The 19,556-nt window shown below is 45.4% G+C and overlaps 1 protein-coding gene across 1 annotated transcript in view; it reads right to left on the bottom strand.

The window, feature by feature from the left end:
• The window catches only part of Mthfd1l (methylenetetrahydrofolate dehydrogenase (NADP+ dependent) 1 like), a 174,763-nt gene that overhangs the window by 73,253 nt on the left and 81,954 nt on the right, over positions 1-19,556 (bottom strand). Inside the window, exon 20 of the mRNA XM_048419753.3 lies at positions 19,350-19,461. Within this exon, the coding sequence (XP_048275710.1) occupies positions 19,350-19,461 (112 nt within the window). The remainder of the gene's footprint in view (positions 1-19,349; positions 19,462-19,556) is intronic.

The raw sequence follows: 19,556 nt of genomic DNA, 5'->3' as shown, positions 1-19,556 counted from the left end.
TCCCTATCCCTACAACACCGCAGGCATCACAAACCATAAAATGTCATTGAGTTCTTCTTGAGTGGAAAGACGCTGTTCCCTGGTACCCCCATCCCACCGGAGGGGCGAGGAAAACATCAGTTTCTGAAGACATTTTTGGTCACTACTGGCATCTAAGTAAGAGACAACGCTAGGCATCCTACAATGCTCAAAACCACAGCCTGCTTCCAAAAAATCAAAGATTTCTTCATCCCGCTCAGGCAGCTGGCTGAGGGTCAAGCAGAACAAAGGCAGGCTGGACTTTGCAGACACTCCCTCTGAGAATATTAGAGATGCACCGGAGGCTAGACTACAAGATTGCGCAAGCTTATTATGTTAATCGCCGTAACCTCATCCACCGAGATCCCAGAGTCTGAATTATCCAAATAAAAAATTCTGCTCAGCACAGCTTTGATGTATTGCATCAATAATGGGGTCAGTGCAACTTGGCAGTTGGGGACTAAGGTGACTCCTGACTTAATAATATAAGGAGGAAGGAGGGGTCGGAGGAAACCGCTCGGCATGGGAAGACAAAGGGGATGGGGGCTGTCAGTCTTACTGTTAAGATGTGTATACGATGAGGGGAGGGGACTATTTTTAAAAACCAGACACGAGACGATGGGCCCAAATGGAACATCTACTGAGCATTTCCACCGACCCTTTGTTCTGGTTTTATTCTGTTGCTTTGAGAGCACTCTGACTAAAAGCACCTTGGAAAGGAAAGGATCTGTTTCAGCTTACAAAAGCCAAGTGAAAACCCATCACCGAGGGAAGCCAGAGCAGGAACTGGCTCATGGGCCATGGAGGAATGGCCCTTCCTGGCTCAACCGTAGGCTCATGCTCAGTAAGTTTCTGATACAGCCCAGACTAAGCTGCTTAGGAATGGTGTCGCCCATAGCGGGATGGACCCTCCTGCATCAAGACAATGGGCACAGGCCAATGTGATCCGGGTGATTCCATCCCTCTTTCCCAATGTGATCCGGGTGATTCCTTCCCTCTTTCCACAGACGAGCAGAGCCTTTATGCAGAGCTTAAAGCCTATGAAGCCACAGCTGGAAAGGTTCCAGTCACTGTTCTCGGGGTCACTGTTACTCAGCTGTACCAAAACCCAGGCGCCTGGGATTACAGTCTCTGGAGTGTCTCTACTCCATACCGCCTTGCTGACGCATCAGCCAACCACACAACATTTCTCTAGTCGAACCGCTTTCAAGGAAAAGTTCAATACTGTTGTGCTCCAGGGGCATTTCATTCTTTGGCTCCAGTAATTTGTTATCACTTAGAGCAATTCACGTGGGGATTACCCATCACCTCTCCTCATTGTTAGTTGCCATGCCAACAGAGGTGGGACTTGGGCAGTGGAGAGCAGATGAGATTTAGGGTGGATTAAGAAAGATTTTAGAGGATGCTTCAGGGACTTGGGCTATCAGAACTTGGTCCCTAACACCAAGCACAGACAGGCTACACAAGTACATCATGGTGGCCCTCCTCACAACCAAGAGGTGTCCTGGTGCCACTTCCCCACTTGTCTGAGACTTCCCCCAAGATTTGCCTCTTTAAACCAGGCACCAGCTCTCTCGCCATTGTTTGGAGGAGTGGGTAACTCTAACTTCCCACCTTAGATAGAGTCTCTGTACCAAAATGCAGACGGGCTGGGAAAAGGGAAAATGACTTAGTTTTGAAATCCTCATTTTTGCTTCCCAACTGAGGAGACCCTTCTTCAACTGAGCCAGGTTTTCCTCGAGTTTCTCATACTTGAAGCACCTGACGATTATCACCAGAATTGTGAATTGAATTTTCACCTTGTTAGGTCACGAAAACACCCTTTGTTCCATAAGCACTCAGAAGATAAAAAGAAAAATCAGTCCTGTCAGATTTCATAGCTACTTTACGATAGCGATAAATTTTCTGTGTGACGCATGCAACACACACGTGTAATATACCACATATTGAGTTCTCCATTATCCTTGAACGGGAAATTGGATTTATGGGCTGTTGAAGTCCTCACCGAACTAGTCACTCACTGTAACCAGCTCAGCTCAGAATGGGCTGAGGAAAAAAAAAAAAAGTCTGCACAGGACAGATTTGGTCAATTCTCAAAATGAATTCTTATAAACAGAGGGGAAAATGAAGCTGCAGCTCTCAGTCCAGCCCACACCTTACTCTCTCATGACAAACGAGAGATGGCAAGGGACGCACACAGAGGAAGAAGTGAGGCACGCAGAGTGAGGCGTCACTCTGAAGCACTCTGGGTTGTGAGTTCTGAGCAGGGCTGAAGGAAACAGAGATGGAGTCTCCACATGGGCCCCTTCTGCCCTGGGTAAACACACTTATTCGTTGCAGCTGCCTGCAGATGAACTCAGGAGGAGTCGGGTCAAAGTCACCGAAGCACACGCGTTCTGCGCTGGAGCTCAAGGTAGGCTGGCCTTTGAGGGCTTTCAGTTATTTTCTCAGTGGCCAGAAGGAGACTAAGTAAACCGGGATGAGTCACCCCGTCACCCACAAGGGAGGCTCCGCATTATTGTTACAGCTGAAAAACAATGATGACCTCGGTTTTGAACATATTAATTGTGAGGCGCTAGCTCATCTTAGGCCTACGAAATTTTACTAAAAACAAAATCCTTTCTGCTCTGTAGGTTTTGTTTATGTAATTCATGGTCCCTTGACTTTATTAAATGTAAAAGAGCTGATTTTCCATAGAGGATGCAAAAAAAAATCAACTTACTGAGCACATATTTGGAGTCTGAAGGAAGAGATCAGTAAAACCACAAATTGATATGATTTTGAAGGCCCTTCCCTCGTGCCCAATGGCCAGGTTTGCACACACTGGGGAAAGTCGAAGTTGAGGCACGGAGCATGAGGAAGCTATTGGGGGTGTTCTCTGGGGGAGGAAAAGGGAAGACTAACAACATACAATGAGCCCACAGGGTCAAGTGTGGTACATGGCTGAATCCCAAACTGGGCAGGCGGAGGGTAGAGGCAAAAAGCTTGGGAAGCCCAGGGCCAGTTAGGTCTACACAGTGGGTTCTGGTCCAGTCTGAGCTACAGGGTGGGACTCACTCAGCCTCAAAGAGCCAAAAATAAACAAACAGGACACAGGGCCACTTGGATAGTGTGAGTGTGTGTATACAGTAACATGCTTTAAAAATTTTTAAAAAAAATATCAATGCACTTTGAAAGAAGGATTCAGAACTTTCTCCACATTTCCAGAGATTAATTAGTTACAGTAATTTAGAACCATCACGAATTATCTTGTTTTTGGAAGTTGATTTTGGTCAAAGGGAAAATTAAATTGTGGAACAAAATGCTTAAAGATAAAGTTACGCACTCTACTTATTGTTTTGAGACAGGGCTTACTTCGCAGCCCTGGAACTCACTCTATTGACTGGGGTGGGCTTGAACTCCGCCTCCGAAGTGCTGAGATTAAAGGTGTACCCCACTGTGCCCAATGTTACTTGTTAGCTTTACTGCCCACATAAAAATGTAAGCTCTGGGCCAGGTGAGTTTGCTTTTTGGATGATTATATGGGGGCAAAGCTGTCCTCTTGCAGCTTCTGAGATGTGGGCTGTATGACCACTCCCTCCGCCCCCCGACAAATTCTGAAGCTGAGGGTGGTGGTACACACTTATAATTCTACACTCAGGAGGCCGTGGCAGGAAGATTGCCAGTCAGATCAGCCTTGGCTGCACAGTGAGACTGTGTCTTAGCATAAAAAAAGAAAAAAAGAAAGAAAAAGAATTCTGCCTGGCTTGGCTATTAACAAGTGTGTCTTAACAAAATGGAAAGATAGGAGAGAGCCTTTTCTATAAGAGGTGTTTGTGAAAATACACGTAAGGAAGAAGGCAGGGATGTGGGGTATACACATCTTATCATAAAGCCCCTGCAAAAAGGACATGCTCACAAAGCCAGCACGGCTCGTTCCGACTCACTAGAAACCCTGATCACAGAGTCTGAAAGTTAAGCAAACAGATTGGCTTTCTAGGAAGTCCTTTTATCATTTCTAGATTCCCAGAAGTCATGAAGACTGAAGCAAAACATATTAAAAGTGAAAGCTGTAATCTTTGGATTTTTTTTTAAATTTACTTACACATGTGGCATGTATATATATGTATGTGTGCATGCATACACGGAAACCAGAAATCTATGTCAGGGTCTTCCTCATTTGCTCGGCACCTGACTCTTGAGGGATGGTTGCTCACTGAACCTGGAGCTCCCTGATCACACCTGACTCTTGAGGGATGGTCGTTCACTGAACCTGGAGCTCACTGATGGAGCTAGGAAGTGAATAAGCTCCAGAAGGCTGCCGCATCCTCCCACCCCGACCCTTCAGTGCTGGGGTTACCACCGGCTTTCATACGAGTACTGGGGATCAAAATTCAGGTTTTTATACATGGGTGGCATGTGCTCTCTGGACCCTGGGATGGTTCCTGTACACATGTGGCTCATATTGAAATTACTTCTGCCTCTGAATTTTAGCCAAACATTCTCTGGGAAAAGGATCATGCACATCTTTAGGAAAAAAAGAGCAAAGGGCAGGGCGGGGGGCTTGCCCTTTTCTCACAAGCAGACCACAGTGGTGTTGGCCCATTCTGTCCGGCACTGGTATTTGGGGCAGAGGAAACCCCTGGAAGCATCACTCGGTCCAGCATTAACAACCTCTGTGCGGCCCCGTAGGGAATAGGGCAGCTGACTTCCAGGGGAACTTTGAAAATATTGATGGATGACTTACCCGACCATGGAGCAAAACAGGGTAGGGTGATACCACGAAAGAAGGAAAATGGGCCACAGCAACACGAGGGCCAGACAAAGATACATTCCTTGCCAGGTGGTGATGACACACGCTTTTAATCCCAGCACTCGAGGCAGAGGCAGGTGGATCTCTGTGAGTTCAGGGCCAACCTGGTCTACAGAATTAGATCCAGGGCAGGCTCCAAAGCTACATAAAGAAACCTTGTCTCAAAAAGCCAAAAAAGTATCCTTAACACTTACTCCTTGACATGCTTAAAAGAGACCATTAAAAGTATTGGTATTTCAAAATGGTGGTGAGCATGTGGATTACTAATGAAGTGATATTGGGACAACTGGTTGATAACGGGGCTCTCTCCCTAGCAGACTCCCCTGGCAGTTAGGCTCATGCTACACTCTGGGGGGTAATCTACAAGGCCAGAGCTTAGAGATGCAGGGTGTATGCACATATGCTCCTCGTTTGTCCTGACACACACAAAGTTGGGAATATGATAAGCTGATGATAGTACATTTCACGTCTATAACCCGCGCGCGGAGCGTTCTAGCCTCACGGCACATCGCACTGCAGCCTACGAGCAGTTTCCTTGGTGATGGTGGGGCTGACTGCCTAGTATCTATCATGTTACTATCATCAGCCAAAAAGAACGGGGATCCCGAATTTCCCAGGATGCTGTCCACAGAACGGAGATGCTCTCCTACTATTGTGAGGTTTGTGTCAGACAGGGGCCATCTGGACGTCTACAACATTTTCGAAGCACAACACACAATATTGAATTCTATTTTGCCTGTGCACATATGTTCAAAATGTATGAAAACAATGGGGACAGGCCCCCGTGGTCTAAGAGTTGTGACTTGGGAAGGAAGGACCAGAGCCAAGTGCCTAGCACACCTTCTGCTATTACCGGCCAAGGATGCAGCCTGGTGTGCTTGGTGAAGGGGAAAAGGAGGAAATTTGGGGCTGTAATTTCAGAGGGTGTGGCTAATGCCAAGACTGGCTGTTGGATGCTGTCCACAGAGCTTAATATAAATGGTAATGGCAGTGTGTGAGTGGGCTGGGCACTTAAGCTGCCTACTGGAGGTGCCGACAGGCTTTGTGGACAGCAGTTCACACCTGCCCTTACCCTGGGATGAACAGTTCAGATGCAGGCAGCAGTCGACCGGCTGAAGCCAGGCAGGTGGGGGCAGGGCTGAGATTTTTTTTCTGTGCAAACAGAAATGACTCTGGCTGTTGTTCCTACCGAGTTCCAATGTAGTCTGCACTGAGTGGTAGATGCGTCTGTTCTAACTCCTGACTCGGCACCGAGGCAAGAGCTGGGTTTCACACAGTTTCTAGATACTGATTGTGTGTTTGGGCATTTCTGTGTACAAACATACTGAACTTCAAACACCAGCAATCTCAACACTACTGTCATCTATATTTTTCTCCCCATATCCTTTAGTCTTTTGGCTTATTTTATAAAATTGCGTGAATATTTTGGGTGAGCGTAAGATGGCTTTTACTTTTTAAGACCGGGCAGCAATTTCATCAAATAATGCCTCAAAATACTTAAAACAAGTATAAAAGTAGTTGTTTCCAAAAACCACTTCTTGGTTTAGAATACACACAAAAGAGAGAGTCTGGAGTGGAAATGATTTTAACACACCATGAACAGGAAACCCTCCAGAGTACTACACATATCTCCCATGGCACTCCCAGGTTAACACAAATATAATAGTGGTTTCTGCTGTCTTGATTCAAGGCTGAATCCAGAGCTTTTTAGCCAACAGCTGGTTTCCTCAGTGCTGTGACTCTGAGTCATCAATCAACGAGTTCTGGGGTCGGGCGGTGGCTCAGGGGGTACAGAGCTTGCTGCACAAGCCTGAGAAACTGAGTTTAAATGCCAAGCACCCAGTTAGGCTCAGCATGTGTGTTTGTAACCCAGAATTGGGAGGGTAGAGACAGGAATAGTCTGGGGGCTCAATGACCAGCAAATCTAGACAAACAGTGAGCTGGGTTCCCGCCTCCCCAAGAGCACTGTCTCAAAAAGGTATGTCAGAAGGCAATAGAGGAGGATACTTGACAGTGACCTCTGACCTTTACATGCATACACACATCACACCAAGAGTTCTGACCACATTCTGCCCCTAGAAGTTCAGTTCTTTCATCAGTAAAACTTCGAGCAAACCTTGCACCCCTTCTAAATTAGAAATGTCACCTTGACTTCGGTCCCAGAGTTAATGCCGTGCAGAGAAAGGAAACCCCGTAGCCTAGGAGTAATTCATAGGAGGAAATGATCAAAGTGAAAAAATACTAGGGTGTCTACAAGTAGGCTGCTTTCACAAATGAACCAATCAAGACTAGGTTTACCCACAAACATGAGGAGCCACGAAGAAGTGGCACAATGCCAATACCAGCGTGATTTTCTCTCACATAAATGATGATCACAGTTGGTACTCTGTGCTGGTGTACCAGCTCCTCTCTCATCTGGAGCTGCTACTACCCAGGGGTCCAGGATGATTGCTGGAGTCCCCACCACCAGAACTAAACGTCCTAACCAGTGGGGAATGAGGAAGAGAGGTATGCCCCTTTTCAAAAGACTTCCTGGGTGGGCTGTGGCTGTGGCTCAGTAGGTGGAGGGCTTGTATAAGGGCCTGGATTCCACCCCCACCATCTCCGAAACTGGGCAAGGTTGGCAAATGTCTGTAATCTTAGCATCCTGGAGGTGGAGGCGGGAAGATCAGAAGTTCAAGGTCACCCTCAGAAACGTGAGTTCAAGACCAACCTTGTCTCGAGAGAGAGAGGGACACACAGAGAGACATACATACAGGAGAAAGAGCCACAGAGAGATGGGGAGAGATGGGGTGGGGGCTGGGAAAGCTAAGACCTTCTGGGGTCCACCATGGTCACCCTCAAGCCGAAAGTGGTAGTGTTCAGAATGCTTCTCCAGGAAGAAGTGAGTTCATGCCAAGTCATCTCTGTCACCACCTGCTTTGTACCTTTTCCCGAAGAGATGTCAACAACCGTGTATCCACCCTAGGTAAGTGATGGAGGAGGGTCATCTGTCTATGTGTTACTTTCATTGGTTAATAAAGAGATTGCCTTGGCCTTTTTGATAGGCCAGTCCTTAGGTGTGTGGAGTAGACAGAACAGGATGCTGGGAAGGCAATGAGGCAGATGCCATGCTTCTCCTGCCCAAGATGGATGTGGGTTAGAATCCTCTCGGTAAGCCACGACCTCGTGATTGCATACAGATTATTAGATATGGGTTAGTCAAGATGTGAGAGTTAGAAAATAAGAGGCTACAGATAACAGGCCAGGCAATGTTTAAATGAATACAATTTGTGTGTTGTTATTTTGGGGTATAAGCTAGCTAGCCAGGCGGCTGGGAGCTGGGCTGCAGGAAGCAGCCCGCTGCTCCTGTTGCAGGTAAGGCACTGACAACAAACCAAAGAAAGAATCCCAGAGTAGTCGGTGGAACGATGAGTTTGCTTGGTCGGGTTACTGACAGGAGCATGGGTGACTCTCAAGCAGCTGCGTCAGTGAGAATCGCCCCCTCCCCGGTCCCTACCACCAGCATGAGTGACCACCAAGATGGCTGCATTGCTGGAGCTCATGGTCCACCACACAGGTTGCTCTTAAACAGACACCCACCACACTGCTGTGGCGGTTTACTGATCACCTCAGGCAGGAGCCTGGTGAGTCTTTTAGTTTCCCTGGGGGGGGGGGCTTCCAGAGCATTCCTTGTAAGTTGTTTTAGCTTCCTGATCCCTACTCCCCACCCCCATCTGTTTTGCAAGGTCTCCATCTTCTTTTTGCTAGGAGGCCATGAGGTAGGAGGGGCAGACCACTGAAGGTCTGATGGGGTGTTCAGGAGGGTCCCAGAGAAAACAAGAGCATGGCGGGACACCTGAGGTGAGTTCAGGCCCCACCAGGGGACACAGAGAGCAAGGGGGAGGTTCTGAAGAGAAGAACCAGGCATGCATAGCGGAAGCCAGAGAATTTGTATTCCGACAGTAGAGTATTACATGATGAAATAAATACTGTTTTAAGCTCATGTTTAGACTCAAAGGAAACTTCTCCACATGGATTAACTGAAAAGTTCAGGACATGAACTTGTCCTTTAGGCTGGTTTCATGGTGCCGAAGCTGGAACTATAACCAGGAATTACAGTCTTTCCGGGAACAACTTCAACCTGCCCTTCATGAGTGTTGCTCCCAAATTTTGCTTGCCTAGCTGCATAAGGCACCAGGCCTGATCCTGGCCACTGTATATATAAACTAGGTGTGGTGGGCACGCCCATAATCCCAGCACCCATGAGGTGGAGACAGGAGGATTAGGGGTGGAATATCAGATATCCTACATATGAAGCATTTACATTACAATTCATAACAGTAGCAAAATTACAGTTCTGAAGTAGCAATGAAAATAATAGTATGGCTGGGGTCACCACAACATGAGGAGCTGTGTTAAAGGGTTGCAGCATTTAGGAAGGTTGGGAACCAGTGCTGCATCATTTTACTCATGCCAAACCAACTTGTCCTGAATAAAGACAAGACCAGGCTGAGAACATTCCAAAGAAGGCAGGAGAGGCGGTCAATTTAGGGTCTCCTCTCTCTCTCTCTCTCTCTCTCTCTCTCTCTCTCTCTCTCTCTCTCTCTCCCTCTCTCTCTCTCCCTCCCTCCCTCCCTCCCTCATATAAAATTAATTCTCTTAGAAGCTAGCTAGACAAATGGAGCCAGACATGGTGACACATGCATGTAATTCCAACACTCAGAGAGGAAGGTAGGAGGGACAGCAGCCCCCGGCCAGCTTCAGTTATACACTGAGTTGGAAGCTAGCATGGGCGATGTGGAGTCCCGTGTCAAAATAAAGTTAAAAAAATAAAAAATGGGGGCTGGAGAGGTAGATTGGTCATTAGCAACACTTGCTCTCCTGCAGAGGACTGGGTTCAGTTCCCAGATAAACAGGCACACACACACATACAGATAAAGATAAAATGTTTAAAAATTCAAACGAAGAGCTCCAAGAGCTCCTGGAATCATTTGATACAAACATTAAAAGAAAACACCCCTTTAAGAAGTTAAAAGGGAGTCCCTTCTAGAAGGCTCACAGCACATTCCCTCTTTGCTTTTTGGAGCAAACTCAGTACAACAGGGAACAGCCATAGGCATTAGCTTGACAAAGAGAACATGGGATCACTACTCGAGGTATCAATAACTTTCAGTTACACACATGGCTGTATTTTTCTTTCTCCACGTTCATGTCTTGCTAAATGTATTCCAACTTTATTTTATAGCGTGGAGAAGGGTATGAATAAATAGGATCATTTCCCACATTATCATATGTTTACCCTTGACATAAAGGAAGACTATTGACTTTTACATATTTATATCACAGCCTACTGGGCAAACTAAAACTTTTATTACTAATGATAAATTTAAGTTAGTGCCTTGGATTTTATCTCTGCACGAACATATATAAACGAGAGAAAAGTTATCTCTGCTTTTTACAGTGTTCTTTCTTACCCCACTAGGTCTCCAGGGTAAGATAGTAACGGCAGTGGTTACAGACATCCTGGTCGGGTTGACTAGAGGTGCCCAAGAGAGATGCGATTTACTGCAGTGCTGTTCCCTCGTTTCTTACTATTAATTCTGTCTAAGTTCTTCTATTGTCTGTCTTTCTCATTTCATCCAGACACCTCTTTTGTCTCTAGCTTTTAAAACTCTGCTTTGTTGCGAGTTAGACAAGCAGCCCACAGGACTCTGGACCCTTATGCAGATTTCGCAGCGACAGACTTTCTACCAAAACATTAATAGCGAAATGATGAGAATTATTTATAGTTACAGGTGGCTGGAGGCCTGCAGCTTTTAGAAAGCCACGAACAATCTGTTTCCTCTCCAGAATGCCCTTCTCCAAAGATGCAAAGAGGTCCCTGAGAAGACATACTGAATTATACTCCTTTAGGAATTGCCAGTTTCCCAGCATTCCTCATTCAAAATTCACTATGTGCCTGGTAGAGGAACAGTACCTTAATTTGTAATTACACCAAATACTGCTAAAAAATGTAAAAAAAAAAAAAAAAAACAGCCCCACATAATTGCAATATTTGGAACTATAAAAGGCAATTTGGCTCCTGTCCAGCACCCTGAGGCTAGATGTTCTTGGTCCAGATGGGTTAGGATAGCAGTCATATAACGTAATCTGAAAACCGATTGTGCAATGGATGTTAGAGAAAATCCCTTAGAAGGCCCATGTAATCACGAGTTACAAAACTCCAGCTTAACCTCAGGACCACTTTTTAAAGTCATTTTATGTCAACCCTCATAGCACTAATCTCTCCGCATCACGATGTTTTGACAAGAGTTTGAACTCCACATTTTACAATGATAAGCAGAACGATATTCCAAGCATGCTGTTTGGAATATACATAAATCATAAACAGGAATGAGCCACAGAGCTCATTTTTGAACACATTTGCATCATGCAGGGCATAAAGAAAAGGTCAAGTCAGGTTGAGCATTCCTAACACGCACAATGGCTTTTTAAAACATTTTACTTTTTAAAATGCCTCTAAAAAAATATCTATATCGTTTTTATATTTTCTCTAAGTGTTATCTGTCGACGAGGGTGGACCATGTGTGCGCTTGTGCCTGCTGGAGAGGCCAGAAAAGGGTGCTGGTCTCATGGAGCTGGAGTTAGTTGTGAGCTGTCTGACATGGGTGCTGGGAACCCAGCTTCAGTCCCCGGAAGAGCGACAAGCGCTCTAATCACTGAGCCACCTCTCCAGCCCCCAACTACTCTTTTGAGACAGGGTGTTAAGTCGATCAGGCCTTCCTAGGATCGCTACATAGCTGAGGGTGATGCTGGACTTCTGGCCCTCCTGCCTCCCTCCACTTCCTGAGCCCTGGGATCACCGGCGTGTGCCACTGTGTGCAGTTCCTACAAGGTGGTTTGGTTCCACCCATGGGTGGAGTTAGGCAATGTTAAATAAGCATTGTATCAACTGAGTTACATCTCCAGCCCCTAGCTCCACCACCCCTGTTTTTGAGATGGAGCTTTTGGGAATCCCATTCTACTTTCCAGGCTGGTCCTTGAACTCTTAGACTCAAGCAGTCCTTCCACCCCGGCCTTTTGAGTAGCTGGGACTTATAGTCACGTGGCACTGCAAGAGGCTTCATTTAATTACTTTTATCTATTTGTTACTTTAATAAACCACGTGGTAAATATGTTTATGGTCACTACTAAAAAACAAACAAACAAACAAACAAACAAACAAAAACCCTAACAGCAACCCAGACATGAAGACATGCTTGCCGTTGGAGACGTCTTTGGTATAACTGGTGTGTTTTGGTATAACCAGGTTTTCGTTCAACAAACTTTAGTCCCGTTGTGTGCAAACACAAGGCTAGATGATGGGGATGGCGGTGTAGACCCAAAGTACACATTCACAGGCAGGAAGCAGCAGAAGCAAGAGTTTAGACCGGGGCCAAGGACTGGGTCAGATGATTCTGTTCTTCCAGCCCAAGCTTGTCACCACGGAACAAACCCCCTCATTTTGATGCTCGATCTTCTCAGCTTGGTGTGGGAGAATTGTCTGTACTCTGTCAATCTGTTTATTTTTAATAAATGCTGATTGGCCAGGCAGGAAGTATAAGCGGGTCAACCAGACAGGAAGTAGAGGTGGGGCGATAAGAACAGGAGAATTCTAGGGAGGAGGAAGCCCATTCCTCCCACTCCTGCCCAGACCACTGAGAAGCAAGATGCAACCTGCCTGGCTGAGAAAAGTACCGAGCCATGTGGCTAACACAGATAAGAATAATGGGTTAATATAAACTACAAGAGCGAATAAACCAATCAGTTTTATAACGTATGGAGATCTCTGTGTGATTTTCTTTGGGGCTTGCTGGCTGTGGGGAACTGGGCAGGACATAAACCCCAAGAAACAGGCCCCTTCATGTTACATCAGCTGGAAGATGTGCCCAGTGCTGCGACTCCTTCAGACTCTTAGAACAAGCGAGTGAGTGTTTAGTTGCAAAGTGCTGGGCTAGCACTGGCACACAGTAGGCTTTTGGTCTGGAAAGTAAACTCATGTTGCTCTCAGCAAAGATTTACCCATGCCAGAAACTGCCTGTGTGACTTATAAGCATCATTTCTGCCACCCTCATGAATGAATAAGCAAACTTACAAAAAGAAAAACCATAGGAGAACATTGAAATACTTTCTCTCTCTTCTTCTCTGACACAGGGTCTCACTAGCTTGCCCAAGGTTCATCCTGGGATGACAGGCATGAGTCATCTCATCTTATGAGACACTTCACATTAAAAAACAAAACCTTACTATTTTTATTATTTAATTTTATGTGTATGAGTGTTTTGTTTGCATGTATGTATCTGGGCATCACATGCAAGCCTGGTACCCTCAGCAGCAAGATGACATTGGATACCTTAGAACCGAGCTACAGACAGCTGTGAGTTGCTAGGCAGGTGCTGGGAATTGAACCCAAGTCCACTGTAAGAGAAACAAGTGTTCTTAACCACTGACCCACCTCTCCAGTCTGGGACAGTTTACGGTTTTGAGGATAGAAAGGCAGTATCTGTTGGGCAGGGCAAGCCCTACTACTGTGAAGTAGGTCACTGTTTCAAGAGAAGTGTCTATTAAATAACATGCTGTACTTCATGAAGCTAAGTCAGAACGATTGCCGTAGGAACAAAGAACCGCGCTGAAGTTGAGAGGCTGAGCACATCTGGCCCAGGTTTTGTAGAGTTGGGTGGTGCCCAACACGTGTCTTGTTAATGAGGTATGGAGACGATACAGTATTACTTTCAATTCATTCTTACAGACAGCCAGTAAACTATTAGGTTACAAATACCTATTAAATTGTTTGACCCTTAATTATATAATAAATGGAGGTGTCTGACATTTCTTTGGGTATTGTTAAAGAAATTATTGTAACCTAATGTTGTAAACAGAGTAGGTTTGAGAAAGTTAACTGAAGATCTTTTGTGATAAAAGTATGAATGTATACCCGGAAATGATACCTCTTCCCACCTGGAGAGTGCTTCCCTCTAGAGGAACGGTTCTCAATCTTCCTGAAACTGCGACTCTTGTGTTACGGTGACCAACAACCATGAAATTATTTCCACTGCGTCTTCCTAACTGTAACTCTGCTACTGTTATCATAATCATAATGTAAATATTTCTGGAGTTCAGTTAGCCCACAGGCTGAGAACCGCTGCTCTAGAGCAGCAGGAAGGAGGAAACGAAAGATGATGTCACGTTTCACATTGCTGTGATGTTCGTGACGGGATAATTTTTAGAGGAAAGATGTCTGTTTTGACTAATGGTTCTAGGAGTCAATGGGCATGATGTCACCGTCTGCTCCGCATGTGTGAGACTTGCTGGAGCATAATGGAAGGCCAAGGAGACACACGCAGAAGACAAGTTCAAGACACATCAAAGACAGGAGGGGTAAGGCCAGAGTAACCAGGCCTGGTCCCTTGAGCTCAGGAGCTAACTTCGAACCCAAGACTTTCATTCACGAGGGTCCATCACTAGCGCTGCCACCCGGTGTTGCTGTGAGGAAGAACCAGGCAGTCAACTATTCAGGTCACAGCAGCCAAGTCACAGAGATTTCAACTACGTCAAGTCTCTGCCTTCTTTCGCCATGCCGGGAACTGAATCCAAGGTCCCGGCCATGCTAGCCTCTGCCATGGAATCCCTAGGTATCTGTCTTATGAAATACTAACACCCGAACCTAAAGCACACAGGAAGAGCACATCAAGACTTGGTGAAGTTCAGTGTTGGGGAAAAAGGAGATTGGTTAGCTTAACCTGTATACTTTCCCAAGGAGTATATCACCAGAACATTTCAATCTTATTTATTGATTATCAATTTTTTCGTGTATAAGTGTTTTGCCTGATATATGTTTGTGTGCCATACACTTACCTGGGGCCCACTGAGGCCAGAAAAGGGCATCAGATCCTTTGGAACCAGAGTTACAGACATTTTTATAAGCTGCTTTGTGGGTGCTGGGATCTGAATCCAGGTCGAGCAACCGGTGCTCCTAACCACTGAGCTGTCTCTGCTGCCTGCTTCTACCATTTATCTATGCTGGGGATTGAACCCAGGGCCTTGGTCATGCCGGGAAAGCACTCTATCACTGAGCTTCCCTCAATTTTATTATTATTTTCTGTAAGGACTGAAGACTGGCAGCTAAAAACCAAACCCCAAACCAAACCAAAGAGAGGCCTCGTTTGTAGGAATGTTAAGTGTGTTAGCGAGAGGCCAGCACTGCAAGACTGGCGAATGGAGTCGGCATGAGTTCCTGGAATCAGATGTCCAGGGACACTCTGAACCAGCATCTCTGCAGTGAAGCTTGTCTGAGAACAATGCCTAAGGTCCACTCTCCAGACTCAGCAGCTGCAGGTTCGCATGCCCCTCCAGTCATAATGCTAACAAGCCAGTTCTCGGCCCCATGTGATTATGTATAGGATTACTCAAGACACAAAAATGAACTTCATACCAGAGTGAAGCCCTGGCTGAGAGCAGGGTGAGCACCAGGAGCCTATGAGCTCAGACGCTGGACACTTCAACTCAGATTTTTTTTTTTTAAAGGGTGGATGAAATTGTAGGAATGTTTAGTTTGGTCTGGCTTTCTTCTACCTAAAGGATGGAGTATTTAACACGTCATTGCAATAAAAACAGATGGCGTGAGTAAGTCAGTAGCTGGGTGGAGCTAATTCGCTGGAGCCCCCTGAAACTCAAGAGGGAAGATTTACAACTGTCCTAAAGGATGGGGATGAAGGCAAAGCAAGACGACTGAAGTCGTGGTCCCAAGTCCCCTTTACTCAGCAATGTATTGAGAAGGACATTTCAAGGCAAGAGAGTGCTGTGTTGGAATATGGCCCCTCCCCCATTTCCATTGGAATAAAATAAATACTATGAGGCACGAGAGGGTGGCACCTGAACCCAGCTCTGGCGTTCAGAACTGACAGGATTCTAATTCCAGAATTTAGGAAGCAGAGGTAAGAGAATCTCTACCAACCTAGTTCACACAGCGAGCAGGCCAAATAAAACTACCAAGTGAGACCCTGTCTCAAAAGCAGCTCCCCTGGGATGGAGAGGGGCTCAGTGATGCAGTTGTTATAGAGAGCCTTAGCTTGGTTCACAGCACCAGTATGTGTGGTGACAGCCACCGTTACTCAGGGGATCTGATGTTCTCTTCTGGACTCCTAAGGCATCTTCATGCACATGTACAAGAATTAGCTCCAAATAGTCAAAACACAAAAGAAACAAAACCAATTAAAAAAAAAAAAGGATGGGAGAAATACACACCGCCCTCATGCATGTACACATATACCCACACTAACATATCCACACTCCAAACTCATACACATACATTTATACACACCCACATACACCACACCCATGCACACACACACACACACACACACACACACACACACACACACACACACGCTTTCTTGCTATGTGATGCCTTTTGTTGCCTCACAACTCTGCCAATAAGAAGATCATCAGAAGACTCAGGCTAACAACCCAGGTGAGGAACAAAAGTCAAAACGGAATTCTTTTCTTTAAAATAAAAATCGGTGGTATTGCAATGTAGAAATAGAAACTGGGCTAATGCAGAGGAGTTGGGGCAATACAAACATGATCTACTGCTGTGTATATTAAGACACACTGGCATGGCATCATATCACAATTATATTGATTTATTCATTGATTTAGGTGAAGCATTCTGGAGTTATTGAGACAAGTGTGAGTTGGCCTCAAACTCACAGTCCTTCTGCCTTAGTCTTCCAAGATTACATGTATAAGTTATCAATCACATCTGGCCCATTCTATCAGTATTTAAGCATGGGAGAAGTCAGTACCTACAAATTCTACCCATAGATTCCTGTGGCTGCAACCATCAGATATAAGGACCCTCAGCTATGAGTATCTACCATTCCAGGTCCACACACTCAAGTAGCAAAAGCTAAGGCTTGAAAACAGTTTTGAGATTCTTATAAATAATTTAAATGACATAATAATTTAAAAATAGGAAGTCAGTGATACTTCTCCTTTTCTTTCTTTGTTTTTCTGTAAAAATAACCCTTGACTCGGGTTTGATGTCAAAGAGAGGTTTGTGTTCCAGCAGTGGCTGGAGGTTGAGTGGACTCCCACAGGAACCATGGGCTCATAAGAAGGGGCCATTACAGTCACCGCAGAACTTTCTCTAAAATTCTCATTGCAGCACTTTGCTCTCATCCGACAAATTCATTCAGTTAATTAAATAAACACCAGGCTGTTGGGAGACTAAATGGACTGTTGATTCCATTATCTTAGGATAATTATTCCGGGTAGGCAAAAGAATTCCTTGCCAGGATGCTGGGGCAGAACTGAATGTGATATTAAGTGACCATAAACAGGGAAGATTCTACTCAAGAGATGTCAATCAACAAGGTCCCCGCCTCCCTGAGTGCACCCCATTCTCCATGGCAAGTGCCTAGAGTCCAGGCATAGACGGGTTGATGACTTCCAGGTGAAGATGCTCTGAAGACTGGCCGTGTAGTAACTGATACTCTCCTGTCGCACAGCAAAGATGGCAGACTCTAAGTGATGCATATCGTACAAAAACTAAAAAAAATCATTATCACTCCACAGTAAACCCAATGTTTAGAAGGACCTTAACCCTTCCTAGTCACGAATCAATAACTGGGGAAGAGTCACAATGAGGACTGGATAAGGGCTGGCAGGTGTCAGGTCAGAACCTGACAGGCACAGTGGCCACACCCTCTCTTTAAATCTGTGAAGAAAGCTCTCTTAAGAACCCTACTTTGGCTGGTGAGGTGGCTGAGTGGGTAGGGGTGCTTGCTGAGCCGGGCTGGTGACCTGAGTTGAAAGTTGTCCTGACTCTCCCATTGGGCAAGAAGATTACTACAGAACCCTCCCCTCAGACCACAACAGAATCAGAGGAGTAATTAGAAGCATGGTTGACACTTGTGTAATTGCCTATGTTTTATAAATCAATTTTTCCTTGGATATTATTGAATATAATAGCAAAGAGGTTCTGCTATGACCAAAGAGAACACTGGGCCCTTGGAAAGTTCTTGCTTCCTACTACCAAAAGGAGGCTCCCATCCCACAACATCTAACCCTGCATCAACCCACCTTCCATTTCCCACTCCTCATCTGATCCCCCTTCTCATTTTCCCAATGAGAATGCCACCAAGCCCAGGGTCTAATGTCTTGTCCAGGCCACAGGAGTGCTAGCGTGCTTTGCAGACACCATTAACACGTATCTTTAAAGATATTTTGTCATGATGATGCATATTCTGTAAATACCTGCTTGATAAATCAGAGAGCTCTGTCAGCACGCACCAGAGTGCTTTACGCTAGGAGCCCTTTTATCCAGTCAATGCATTAGAACCTCTTCACTTAAGTGCCCATCTACTCAGTATCTGCTCTTCCCCAGCCTCCTCAGCCATTAGCTCGACTGCTATGTATGCTCAGCTGAGCAAATCCACTTAGCGTGCCTAGTCATTCTTGCTGCGGACTTGGTGCCTAAGCAGCAAAGTACATGATTGCTGCATTGCACAGATCTTTGAAGGATGGAATTACATAAATCCTCATTTGATCCAGACACTGTCTACAAGGGGATCCTTAAATCAGTCTCAATAATGCTGAAAGAACACTGAGATGTCACAGCCTGAAAGCATAGATCTGGGTTCTTCTGCCCAGCGGAAATTTTTTTCTACTAAAAGAACTCACGTTTTGAGCTTGACACAAGGCCGATGGCCAAGCGAGAAGTAAGCAACTGTGATACTTGATTATGGACAGTTTCAGGATCACGGGATCTGCCTGTTGACAGCGCAAAATCTGATAATAAAACCCTCCCAGTATGCTTCCAGGAATCCTAGTTTTTGTTTTCGGCTTCTTCATAACTTTACCCTTCTGGCCTAAGACCATGACTAGTAACCATGGTGAAAACTCTATGGCAGGTGCCCTCTCCTGACAGCAAACAAGACAAATCCACCAAATAAACTTTGAGCCTATTGGTTGGGAACCTCCCTTCTATCAGGTTACAAAACCACGCCAGGATTCCAGGAAGAAACAAACACTGATTTTACTAGTATTATGATAAGCGCTAACAGCTCAGACAGTGACCACGGTCTCCTGTGCGTCCATCACTGACAGTACATTCCATAAGGCCTGCTGCTCGATCGGATCTGCTAACCATGGGATCCCCAGTTCTGAGCTTTGAATGTGGTAGGTTCTGAATATGAATATATAGCCACTGGATGACTAATTAAAATAATTTCACTAGCCCCACTTTATAGCTGAGGTTCAAACGTACTTAAAAATATGTCCATCGTCATTCAGTTGACAGGTACGAGAGCTCTGAAGAGCATACGTGCTTGACCTCAGAACCAAGGGTTCACCAATATAAATGGTACTGAGATAGAACAATAGTGCTCCAGTACCGAGACCCTCTCCAAAGAGAGGTATATAAGATGAAATTTCATGTTACTACTCTATCCCAGCCATTATTTTTTCAATTCCATCAGGAGTTTACAATCACTAAATGTTAAGCAAAATGACTTACCTACAAAACCTTCTTCCCCGACCAGCTTCAGTGCAATTTTATCAGCTAACACTGACGAGTTGCCATGAGCGATGTTAGCAAAGGGGCCGGCGTGCACAAACACGGGTGTCCCCTACAGAAGAACAAGAACAATTAGGACCATAAAGGAAACAGAAGAATGGACACCAAGCTTAACTTGGGGAGTCAAGGTGCCACAGAGGGATCCAT

This window comes from Myodes glareolus, chromosome 1, assembly GCF_982192425.1.
Source record: "Myodes glareolus chromosome 1, mMyoGla1.1, whole genome shotgun sequence".
Classification (NCBI taxonomy): domain Eukaryota; kingdom Metazoa; phylum Chordata; class Mammalia; order Rodentia; family Cricetidae; genus Myodes; species Myodes glareolus.
This window is presented reverse-complemented; position numbering and strand designations above follow the sequence as displayed.